The 12871-nt window shown below is 42.1% G+C and overlaps 2 protein-coding genes across 2 annotated transcripts; both read right to left on the bottom strand.

The window, feature by feature from the left end:
* Positions 1–379: 379 nt before the first annotated feature.
* LOC137915787 (protein TFG-like) lies at positions 380–9010 on the bottom strand. The gene is made up of 8 exons (XM_068758906.1): positions 8921–9010; positions 7446–7649; positions 7158–7241; positions 4633–4779; positions 3608–3775; positions 3346–3474; positions 1663–1758; positions 380–1539 (listed from the first exon to the last, which is right to left on the bottom strand). The coding sequence occupies exons 2-8, from the start codon at positions 7627–7629 to the stop codon at positions 1145–1147; spliced, it is 1203 nt and encodes a 400-aa protein (XP_068615007.1). The 5' UTR covers positions 7630–7649; positions 8921–9010; the 3' UTR covers positions 380–1144.
* A 993-nt stretch (positions 9011–10003) lies between these two features.
* Positions 10004–10660, bottom strand: LOC137915792 (protein jagunal homolog 1-A-like). Its single transcript, XM_068758911.1, has 2 exons — positions 10572–10660; positions 10004–10466 (listed from the first exon to the last, which is right to left on the bottom strand). The coding sequence occupies exons 1-2, from the start codon at positions 10658–10660 to the stop codon at positions 10004–10006; spliced, it is 552 nt and encodes a 183-aa protein (XP_068615012.1).
* Between the last annotated feature and the right edge of the window lie 2211 nt (positions 10661–12871).

Here is a 12871-nt window from a genome sequence, read left to right as displayed (position 1 = left end):
CACGAGCCAGGTTAATCATTTTCCTATTTTCAGTCTCAATACACAGTTGGTTGATATCGGTCTCGGTACATACTTACAACAGATGGACACATCAGAAGAGTGACTTCAGCCTGGCAGACAAGGCCAAGGGCAACACTAACCCAAACTTATCTTTAATAAACCATGCGTGCCCAATTCTTCTCACTTAGAGACACCTTGACATGAATGATTAACCGCACACTCGCATGTCACACGCCAAACCAACCACAACCCGCAGAGAGGAAAATCAAAATAGGAAAATAAGTGTAAAGGAGAGAAGCCAACCTGAACAGAGACATGAGTCAGAAACCAGAGAAAGCCAAGAGCAACTCAACGTTAAGAAAGCAAGGTCCAACTGGGTCTCAATCATTTATTAGGTTCGAGGAAAATAACAATAATAATGTTACAGTTTATACATAACTAATCTCACTGAAAGGTGGAATCAATTCATTAGTAAAAACCAGTGATAAAATAAAGAGGAATAGCAAGCTTTACTGGAGGTGATATACGAAGCTAAACAAACTACGCCTTCTTCATCTCTGATCTACACCTCCCACAATTCTTCACTTAGCTAGTGTTCCCAACATGGGGCAGTTCCATCAACATGTCATTGATACCAACATGGCGATGAAAAAAAAAAAAAAAAAAAAGCAGACAAAACGAGGGCCGCTAACTTTTCACTCGGCGTCCGCGCACAGCGAACTCAGTCGACTGAGACAGTTGTCGAATGCGGATCTTTCCCCCGGGATAAAATGACAATAGACAGTTTGTGCAGCAGCCTGCTTTTGTCTTCCAGGTGACATCATACAGACTGGGCAGACCTTTACTAGACAGATACGACGGGGCAGAGCAGACGTCGCTGGCGGCGACACGAGAAGAGGGGGGAAATAACAGGAGGAAGGGACACTGGGGCCAGAACAGAGTGGCATGTTGAAGAGACGGCGTTCAAACACCAACCATCAGACGTGGGGGGGGGGGGTCTTGTTTCATATTCTGATTTGATATTTGTATGAAGGCGGACGTAGAGCCGATTATTATTCTTGCATTCACACCAAACAGTTGGAGCCACATACAGAGTAGGGGTGTTGAGGGAAGTGTGAGGACCAGTAACATCCACTGTCCTCTTTTACCGGTACCCAGGACCTGGCTGAGCGTAGCCCTGGCCGTAAGGAGGCCGGTTGCGGGCATACGGGTTAGCAGCTCCTGGTGGAGGGGTGACGTTGCTGCCAGGAGGCGGGGTGTATCCGGGACGGAGTTGGTATCCTGTGCCTGGCTGGGAGCTGGGTGGCAGGCTGTAGTTGGCAGGTTGGGACCCCTGGGAGGTATAGTTTTGGGGAGGAAAGGTTCCTGGTGGATACGGCTGGCCTCCCTGAGATGGATGGGGCTGCTGCTGGGCACCTTGGAAACCTGGAGCAGGGGCCGAACCAGGGGCGGGAGCCTGAGAGGTGGGAGGGGGGTAGTTCTGAAACGGCTGCTGCTGCGGTGGGCCAGGCTGAGGGGCTCCAGCCTGAGTGTTGTATCCTGCAGAGGATGAGAAGGACTCGCTTAGACAGGCAAGAGAAGACCTTAGTAACCTTACCGGAGTAATTCAGAACACATCAGGTACCGTTATTCTAGTTAATACCTGATCAGTTTTACTCTTACCAGGATACTGCATACCGGACTGCTGCTGCTGGGGCGGACCACCTGGTTGCTGAGGCGGGTACCCTCCTGGAGCCTGGTACTGCTGGTACATCTGACCTGGAGATGCAGGAACAAGCACCATCACAACACAAGAACCTCATATGAAACAGTTCTCCTACATCCAGTACACATTTATGCATCTCTGTGATGCAGATCACAAATCTCTGCGCTACATAGAAATCTAAATCTGGTCTACCACAGACTTCTTAAAGACACAATCAATCTCAGAGTCATGTCGCAGCTGGTTATCCAAGTAAATGACTGGAAAATTTAATGTCTATCGCCATGGAGACACTTGTGTATTTAGATAGAAACACAGATCGATTGCAACAAAAACAGCTGCACCGACTGGAATGACCGTAATCAGCACTGAAAGCTCAGCACCAACGCGGACCGTCGACGGCGCATTGCAGTGAGAGCTGGCTCAGCGCTAGGGCGCAGCACGCAGGACTAACAAGTACAACATGCAGTCATTCATCAGAGACCGACGTCTTCATCGCCTCGCAGACACGGACCTGTCCTTCAGACGCGTCTGTGTTTGGAGACAGCGTCTACGTCCTATTACCCATGACTTCACCTGTCCACACTGCAGCCGCGCTCATGGAGAGGATGGTTCCACATCAGCTCTGCAATAATTTGCTATAAATGGATGGTAACCGCCATGTATCCACGGATGCCTGAAACATTATGCTACGCTTGCTGACATCTGAGCGGCGTGGCATGTAATCCGTAATAGCCTGTTTGAAAGTGATGTCATTGCACATATTTTTTTAGGTTTAGAAAACATGGAAACTTTTTTTCCCCTTGTTATTCGGGTTTTCCACTGAATGCCGGAATGCAAATGCAAAGTCTTGGCAAACCGGTGTTTTCCATGAACGGGGCCGAGCTCTTCTTCTGCTTGGCATGTAAAACGGAGCGATGTTGCATGCAGAGAAAAAAAAGAGAGAAGGTACAATCATACTGCTGAAACTGGCACCGATATTGACTCGACAAAAAGGCAGAGCAATGCGAGATAGAGCCCACATTGGACCCACAGGACCAGGGGATTCATTTCACTCCAGTGGAGGTAAGAGTTCGGCTACGAGCCCGCTGAGCTCACTGGACAAACAACCGGCTGGGGTCTCAAAGAAGTGGGGAAAAAAAGATGGGAAAATGATGTTGATGGGAACAAAGAGGCCGTTGGCTGTACTGACCTCTGAGCATGCCTCGGGAAGGAGTCATGAGAACAAGGTCCAATTCTTAAATAAACATTTCACACCAAACACACATCTGCCCATCTGATAGAGATTTCGTCACATGGGAGGGGTTTCCTACAACATGTTTTGTAGCAACAGATACTTTCTTTCTCTGATGTAAACACGCTGACGTTTTACAAACATGCTGTTGTCATGCTCAAATGCATTTTCTTAGCAGCATTCTCACAGAAAATTATTTGATCTCAGTCTGTTTTATATAAATACTAAATTACTCGTATTATTCAGGATGGAACAATTCTGTTTTGCACCGTGTGTTTACGATCCCCGTTGAGAATGAAGGTCTTCAACTTCCTGCGCATCCTTTCTCACACAAACACAAACCTACTTAGCCCGCGTGTGTGTTCACCAGTTATGTACGATGTGCATTTTGAGATTTCGTGCGTCTCACCCTCCATGCCAGCTGGGGGTGCCTGCTGCATCCCCGGATAGGGAGCCTGCGGCTGGGGGGGTGCAGATGAGGAGGAGGTAATGCTGTCAGGCGTTCCGGAGCGGTCCTCGGGTGCAACAGCTGGAGGAGCTACAGAGACGGAGACACAGGAGATGAAGGAGTTCTGCTCATGACAGATATTCACCGACACACACACACACACACACACACACACAAAAAAGGTTACGCTTTTAATCTCCTGCAGGTGAATATTGTGCTGTACCCGGGGCCTGGTCCTCGCTCAGGCCGAAAGCAGAGATGACATTCTTGTTAACCTCGTCCTGGTTTTTCAAGGGGTCAAAGGCTGACATACTGGCCGCGCTGACGGGGGTGGCCTGTTTGTGAGTGGGGTCTGAAGCCATCACTTTCCCTTCACGCCCATCCACGGATTCTAAAAACACCACAGAAGTATGAAAGTGCCCACAGAGACTAATGCAAACTGTGGCATGGATGCATGCTTGCAACATTTCTGCACTAGTTTGAGTAGACTCTTATAAGATATGTTATAACACACATTTCCATTTACTGCTGCATGTCTGATAAACGCGTAGCAGTATAGGTTTCACCAGCACTGACCCGTCCTCATGAAAGACCTTGATTCTCTCCCTGCAACTGATTTTGTTTGTTTGTACAAGGATTGTCCAAAGTCGATGCTGTTCTTTTATTCCAGGCGAAACACATAAACCTAATGTACTTTGTCCATTCAGTTATTTACACACAGCAGCACATTCGTTTGAATAAGCGCAGGCACAGTCTATCCAATTTAATTATTGTTGCAAATGGAATGCATAATTTATACAAAAATCAATCAAACCATTTGTACATGAGGGAACAGATGCCACTATCTATGGCATCTGTTCATAGCTTTACCTTGTTTGGATTCAAAGTTGTAAACATATTTTCATTTGTGTATTTTCATCAATAAGCAGCGATTTGGCATTCTTGTAGAAACAATGCACAACAGCAACGTAGGATGCGACACAATCACAATAATTGCACATGAAACGTTTAGGCCAATACAGAATGATGACAGCAGAAAGATTTTTTTATGTTCAGCCAATAAAGATTTATGTTAACATATGCTAACTACATTATATAGCTGTTCTTTAATAAGACTAAGACTACATTCATTGTGACATTTTGCAGCTAAATATTAGCATGTCAGCATACACAATACATATAGATTGTGATATATCTGCAGTAAGATCAGTTCAGCTGATTCAGCAGCAGCTGTGTGAGGGTGCTTACCATTGTCTAGCGCTGTGGCAGCCAGACCGGCCTCTGGGGGGGGCTCCAGGCTATCCAGGAGGTTGTTAACTTTATTCCTGAGCTCGATGAGCTCCCTGCGCAGGTACTTCACCTGACTGGACTCCAAAGGCCGTGGCTGACCATTCACTGCAAGTAATATGAGATGATAACACACAAGACACCAAATTAAGACAAGTTCTTTTTAAAATTCCATTCAGCTTCCACTGTCTGGGACAATGTCTTGGCTTGACGCACGCCACTGACACAGATCATTGTCTATCTTCTTTATAGCGTCTCGCTTCCAGAAATATATGCAGAGAAATGTGACAGCTGCCAAACTAAACCAAATGTGAGCAGTGGAATAAAAAAATGTAACTGTGGAGGAATAGCAGATAAAGTAAAACCACGGAGAATCATTTACATCTAGGAAAAAAACAAAAAAGTCCAAAGATTTAAATGTACTGACATTGTTTCCATTGGGACATTATGAGTAATAGAGCTAGGCTTAAAATTGTTGCAGCAGGCCATTAACACAAAATAAAACTGTATCCTAGGGTAACATCTGTTACGAGAAAAAATAAAATACACTGGGAGCATGAATTTGTCAGTAAAAGCTGTAAGTAGTAGGAGTACATCATGACGATCTACTGCTAGCCTGCTGGCTCCACACTGTCGATACTTGAGATGAAAGACGTTGCAGATCACATGATCAAATCCATTAAGACATTCACAATCCCAGGCCGACAGCTTCATAATCACACACTGAGCAAAAGGTCACTAGCGTGCCATGTTTGCTGAACAAAGGAAAAGATCTGGCATTATGCAGAGGAAGTAATCACAATCAACAGGGTGACCTGCCTCACCGGGGTCACCGTCCATTAAATGCATATTTGTGTTGAACGGTAGAAATTCCACTGCACAAGTGTTGCAGGCGTTAAAAATGGCAGACATTCCTCTTTCACACACGTTTCTTTGTTTGAGTGCTGCAGAGCAGATACGTATGGTGTCTTTAGGCTCTTCGACGAGTTCCTATCAAATGCTTTGCCTTGCAACACGTGTCCAAGAACACAGGCTCCACATGAGGTCAGAGCATTCAGCGATGACCAAGATCAGATTTGATCGGGAGGAGGCAGAATGTGTGTTTGTTTTCGTTTTAAACAAAGAGAAACAAGGATAGATACCAACACCTCATTGTCATTACAGATTCAAGAGAAGCACAAGTTCCTGAATTTATAGCAGATAAAGGTTTTTTGAATATGAATTTGGATGTAACGTGCTATTCAAGATGGAGAAGTCACCCAAACAAAATTTGGTACATCCAACAGCTTAACATAAGGATGCAGTCCAGACTTTAAAATTATTCAAAACAATTCATGAACAAAATGTAAAAAAAAGTTCTGCCAGGAGATGGAATCAGTGAAAACACAATGTTGTATTTTGACATTGTAAGACTGAGATCATGCTGCGTATAAGGCTTTATATGGACATCCAGTTTTTAACTATGATTGAAACTAAACTGTCCCAGACGGTATGTCTGATGAGCAGCTCTCAACATTAAGGTTTGCCCAAATGAAAGGGGGAAGCATATTTTGTGGGAGCGATCCATCTGACTTTTTATCTTCACTGTGGAAAGTTGCACATGTGGAGTACCACTTGGGCGCATGTGCAAAATGACGCATGCAAACACTTCATCCCGGAGATGGGAGTTTACTTGGTTGGAGATGGATGACATGAGCTAAATAGTAAATACATTAAATTATTCATTTGTATTAAATTGTAAACTTATCGAAACGTTTTTCCACCCCAAAGTTATGGTTGTTGTTCACAATACTAGGGCGAAGCAAACCGGTTTGTGAATTTATTTATCTTGCGCTTGAATTCACAGCCCCTGGGCTAATCTCCTGTGTGATGGTGGCTTTAGCTTGGCTGGAATTTATTCAACATTAAGATTAGGAACCAGTATAACAGGCTTAAAGACATTTTAAATACATCAGCCCAACCCATCTTTTGTTTTATGACAAAAACACAATAATTTAATTCCATGTTTATCAGAAAAAGGACTGCAGACAACTTCAATGTGGACAGAGAAGAGCTGATGCATTCTCTGCGCAACATAATTTTTCATTATTTGTTCATTCATATCCTTATTTAATGCATATATAAATTCTTTATTTACATTTTAACCTCAGTTATTGCTGCTTTGTAAATACTCACCTTTGGTTGTGCCTCATTGTTTGTTTATATGTACATATTCATGTCTCTACAGTTTTTCAATACTAATTTTTATTCTTCAATGTTGCTGCTGCACAGGACTACAATTGCCCCTCAGGAATACATAAAGTCTTTTGAATTGAATAAACTGGACTGCCCTCCGGTGACGGGCTGCTGCACCAGCTGATGCGAGTCTACATTTCTCCATGTTGTCACAGGATTTAAGCAAACACCTAAAAAGTTGAAGTTTGGATCTCGTTTTTATGTTGATAAAAAGGCAAATAAACGATAAATGAAATGATTCAACATCTTACCAAACAAAGTCAGTTTGAGTATTCTACTGCACTGGATGGCAAAAGATAGGTCGGAGCTGTCAAAAATAGTGATGAGGTCATCATCTAGAGAGAGGGAAGAGCACTGTAAGGGAAACGTTCTCTAACAAAGAGTATATGTAAAATAGACAGAAAAAACTTTACTGGAAGTAAACGGTTACATAGCAACATGATCAAATAATTAGTATGTGTGTCATAAACAAGTATGCTTACACTAAATAAATACATTAGATCTATAAGAATTAGGATTGACGCTGTGTCCTAACTTACCTTCATCTTTGTATTTGATGGTAACTTCATCATTACTTTGCAGCTTTCCCCTGAAGACACGCTGCATCATCAGCACTAGCTCATCATATGTAATGTCTTCATTATGAATAGGGATGCGTCTGATGTCATCACCCAACTGGGCTTTGATGATGAGCTTCCCGCTCAGGTCCAGCTGGCCGTTCATGGTGCCGTCTGCTCCCAGCACTTCACACAGAAGAGGACAGGTAGTTTTGAAAACAACCGTCTGTTCTCAATGAAGAAAAATGACATAAGAAAAACCAGGAAGATGCTAAACACCACTGGAACTGCAAGATTGTGGTTGACTTTCAATTATATGTGCATTTATTATTTAGAATAATGCATTAAATAAACCACAATCATGAACCACAATTCACTGAACTTCTTACATACTTTGACCTAAATGATCAATCAAACTGATAGGAGATATAAACTGTCCATGTTAATTGGATCACTGAAAATATATAGATTGATTATTTGTAGTAGTTGCTACGCAGGTGAAACTCATTATCCGCTTATTATGCAAATACAGTAACTGTAACTTGCATTCATTTAGATGAGCCAGCGTCAGCTGGCCGAATCACAAGGACGTGCGGGGTTGCTGGTTGAATTACAACATAATATTTACTGCTAATGATCTGGGCTGTACATTATGTCACAACAGTGCATGTAATTTAAGGAAAACTACGGATTTGACTGTCTTGATGAAAAAAAAAGATGAGTAATTGATTGGATGCTAGGGATTCAGTGCTAGCTAAGGTTTAGCATTTAGCTAAAGTTTTATTTAATGGGGACAGCATTTTGATGTCCATTTCATCTCTCTACACAAATGATCGCCAGCTGCATTCGAACCAAATTCTAAAAATTATACTGTCCTAAAACAAATCCAGATGACGTTATTTGTAAAAATTAAAAAGAAAATAAAGCTCAATCGCAGAGTCATCTGTCAATGGCCCATAAACAGCTACTTGTGGACTTGCTAACGCTTTGCCAGGCCGTTTTGTGATTTCAGTCAACTAAACATACCGAGTAAAAATCAACGACGTGCTTCGGTAGTTCCAGTCAGCTATCGTTATGAACCTTAATGTCACCGAATGGAAATAATTTAGCAAAAAGCGGGTTCCTGTGATGCGTTCTCTTAACTTGTGTTAGCCAATTAGCCATAGTACCATACACCGGTATTCAGCTAGGCAGGCCATATTTTTAAATTCAGAAGCAGTTACACTTAATAAGCTAGGGGGGAAAAAGATTAGAGATATATATTTGTAACTTGATAATTTAAAAGAAACAGTCTGGACGCCTGAGAAGAGAGGCAAGCTAGTTGCTCCCTGCGTAGAGTAGTTGCATAGCTAGCAGCTAACTAGCCAGCGCATCACCCACACCGGAATCGAGACTGTCACCTGCCAAAAACGTAACAATACCTTATCTGGACCGCCATATAAAATAACGTACTTTACCTGAATCCGACAACTTGACCACGCCGCGTTTCACTGGTTTTCCAAAACCCGTGAAAATCAAACCAGTCAGCTAGCTTGGCCGAACCCTGGTGCCAGCATCAGGAAGTGATCTCCAACCTCTGAACGTCAACCAGTACGTGGCATTCATTTCGCGCATGCGCAGACCAGGCCCACTGTTTCGAGATCGAGTCACTTAAGTAAATATTTACTTTTGTTACATGTTGAACATTAATTAAAACGTGTTTGAAACAATTATTTATAACTGTTTGAATTCACCAAGGAGGCTTTGTTTTCACTGGTGGTTTGTTTGACTGTTAGCAGGATTAAACTATTCGATAGAGGACTACACAGAGCAACACGTTTTATAGTAGATCAAAGTAGATTCAATAACTTTTCCACTTAACACTTACAAGATAGTGTTAATTACAGAGTAACTACCCATTTATTACCATGAAACTGAACGGAAGGCTTGAGATATACACGCTACAGAGTAGTTTTCCAAAACAGAATGGAATGACTTAAAAGATAACAATACAGGCAGATACTGTTATTATGACTTTTATTTAATAATAGTTTACATATAATCTGAAGGAAAAATTATACTCTAAGGATTCCCAATCAAGTTCTTACTAAGGAGCATAACATCTGCAGCAAAGACAAACCCACTCCCCACACAGTTTCATTACACAATTTTTAATGGGAAATGTTAAATATTGGAACATTCATTCACTGACAAATGTACTTGAATAGATGTGAACATCTCTAAATCTACTCTATTAGAAATATGGTAACATTTCTAAAATGATAACAATGATGTCCGAGTTATCTGAAGTTCAAGTTGCAGCCTACTCTGTTATGAGGAAGGTCCAAATTGATTGGTTGGCATCTTTATGGACGCTCAGATGATCCAGACGTAACATAAACATATGGTGATGAAACTATCTAAGTTGCTGCATATCTTGAACGTCAAAGAACATCACGATCTAATAGATGTTGTTATATAAAGAATATTACTGTGAAGTCTAAGGAAATAATAATAATAAAAAAAAATACTTATGTCTAGTCACAGCTTTCTTCACTCCTTTATTTCTTCTTCTTCTCCTGAGTGGAGTTAAACCATGCGTCTAAAAGCTTCTTCATGTAATATAACTGCCAGGCGTGTACCTGAACAGCAATCACCATGATGAGGTACATGACAGTCACAGCAGAGAAGCCAAAGATGAAGCGGTAGGCCTTTCCATGGCGGTAGAGCTGCTGTGCTACAGGAAACATCTCCATTCCACCATAAATCAGAGGCGCTATTGAGAACAGTCCCGCACTGATCATGGATATGACCAGGTGACTGATATTGTTATTTGGAAGTGACAGGCTGCTGCACAGCAGGGGGACCAGGCTGAGGAGGTAGGGGTACTCCCATTGGTATGGGATTGATATTGTGTCACGTGACACCAGGTTGAAATGGCTGACAGTCACCTGTGCAGCTACCAGCAGCCAGACAACAAGGTGGGCAAGATTTAATTTCCGTACCTCCGACTTCAGGGATGCACTGCACAACAGATACCAGACAAGTAGGTTGCATTAGCGGCCTTAGCCTTCAGAGATATCATTCATAATTAATAATCAATATCAGAAATAGCTTCAAGGTACTTGCCTCATCTGGTAACGCGGAGCCACCCTCTCTCTGTGTTTAAATTCACTTCCATTCATAGCAGCGCCTCTGGGACCGACACGTGACGTCATGTCGAGGGACACCTACATGGAATAAAAGCCCTTTAAAAAGCCAACATTTGACAGAAAACAAATAAATAAAATGAAGCAAATATCGATTAAATTACATCATCTTGTCGAGCAAGAGTGAAATGCGCTCCTCAATATTCAAAACAACAAAAAGATGAGATTCTCCAAGCTGCATTCTTGCCAATAATAAACAGCCCAAAAATATTAAAGGTATTCAAAGACGTTGGACATAAAAAAAAAAAAAGATGCTATCAGAGCTGTCAAAATAAATGCGTGGTGATATAACATCAGTCATAATCAGATCGACAGTGCGACGTACCACCGGCTAGTGCGTTAGCTGCTGCTGCTACAGCGGCTAACCAAACTCAGCATTACCTTGAAGCGAAACAGAACCGGAAGGTGGCGCAGCGCCGCTCTACCGGCAGGACATTACACAGCACGTTTTATCCTTTATTTCATTTCGATCAATACTTACAATACGGCGTACAACCCGAGCTCCTTGTTTGAATTCGGAATGACAAATGCTGACAATGGACGCGATAACCCATTTGCGCATGCGCCCATTCGAGACTGACTCCCACCCACGTGACCCACCGCAGCATCAGCATCTCCCCGTGAACGCAGCAAAGACGCACAGACGCGCCCATTCTTTAGTGGAAACTACTGGGTTAAGGCTTTTCTATCATGTTTGTTGATACTGTGATTCGGGGATGCATTTACTCTATCCAAAATGCATTCTAAAGTTAACCCCTTTGCCTGGTTGAATATTAAAAAGACAGAATTATAGCACAAATGGTATAAGAGCTGTAAGCTTCCAGGTGTCTATTCATCTTCCACCGCTTATCCGCAAGGCTTTCCCAGGCCAGCCGAGAGACATAGTCTCTCCAGTGTGTCCTCAGTCTTGCCCGAGGCCCCTGCCTGTATATTTCCAGGTATCTATTTGTTTTAACGTTTTTTTTTTTTTTTCTTCAGAATCAGAATCAGAAGTAGTTTATCGCCATTGTCAGTGAGTGTTCACTGACTAGGAACGTTTCTCGGTGAAGTCGTGCTACATCTAACAGTAATGACAAAATACAAAATACAAAAACCATACAAGTACGGACACATCAGCAGCAGCAGGAGTGGATACACAGATGTGTACTATAGCAGCAGTAAACTAGCGTAATCACGCAGTGCAAATGGAACAGTGCAAGTTGTATTCAGGAGTCCGGGACAGAATTATTAAGTGTTCATTAGTCTTACGGCTGAGGGAAAGAAGCTGTTCTTGTGGCGGGAGGTTCTGGTCCGGATGGACCGTAGCCTCCTGCCTGAGGGGAGTGGGTCAAAGAATCCATGTCCAGGGTGAGAAGGGTCGGCTGTGATCCGACCTGCACTTGAACTCCTGAACTTCAGCAAAGATGAAAAAGCACTGGCACACAGCCCTATTTATTATTATTATTATTAGCTCTGCTAATGATGTTGATGTATGTTTTTGACAGCATACAATTTGTGTTTATCTGTTTGTCTGTTTGTTTGTTTTTAGCAGCATTACAGACAAACTGCTGGATGGAGCTTGATTAGATCCCATTAATTTTGAGAGCAATCTGGATATCCTGTCTGGATACTAAAAAATAAAAACAATCCATATTTTCCCATTTACTTATAATTTTCAAAATTCACATCTTGTAAAACATACATTAAATTCACTCACCAAAAATCAGTCATACAATGATCTAATATAAACTATCATAGAAAATGTCTTCTGGATCTGGAAAAAATATCAAATTTTTACATTGAAAACCCGATTTACGGATTCAAAAATCAGTTAAAAATACACATCAACTCTGATTCACTTTTCCTTTTCATGGTTGGTGTATAAAGATACCAAGAACAATTTAGAACATTTTGATGATGATCCAGATCACCATGTGGACAGTGTAAATCCAGTTAGGAGGGGAATGAGCTGCTTGGCGTATAGGTTTGTGCTCTCTGAGTGCTTTTCTAGTTTTACAGCTATATTTGAGCAGGTGCCATACCCAACTAAAATGTCAACAGTATTATGACCTGGTTGGTCATAAATGAACGCCACAGTCAATTCATCTATGCAGTTTTCAATTGCCAGTGCCATTCAACTTTCTTTATTGCCATATAGAGACACACAAATATGCCAGCAACGTTTTTTAAACTATACAATTTTTATTTAGAAAAACAACAACAACAACAACAACAACATGG

The sequence above is a fragment of the Brachionichthys hirsutus genome, unplaced genomic scaffold, assembly GCF_040956055.1.
Source record: "Brachionichthys hirsutus isolate HB-005 unplaced genomic scaffold, CSIRO-AGI_Bhir_v1 contig_1098, whole genome shotgun sequence".
Lineage (NCBI taxonomy): Eukaryota > Metazoa > Chordata > Actinopteri > Lophiiformes > Brachionichthyidae > Brachionichthys > Brachionichthys hirsutus.
This window is presented reverse-complemented; position numbering and strand designations above follow the sequence as displayed.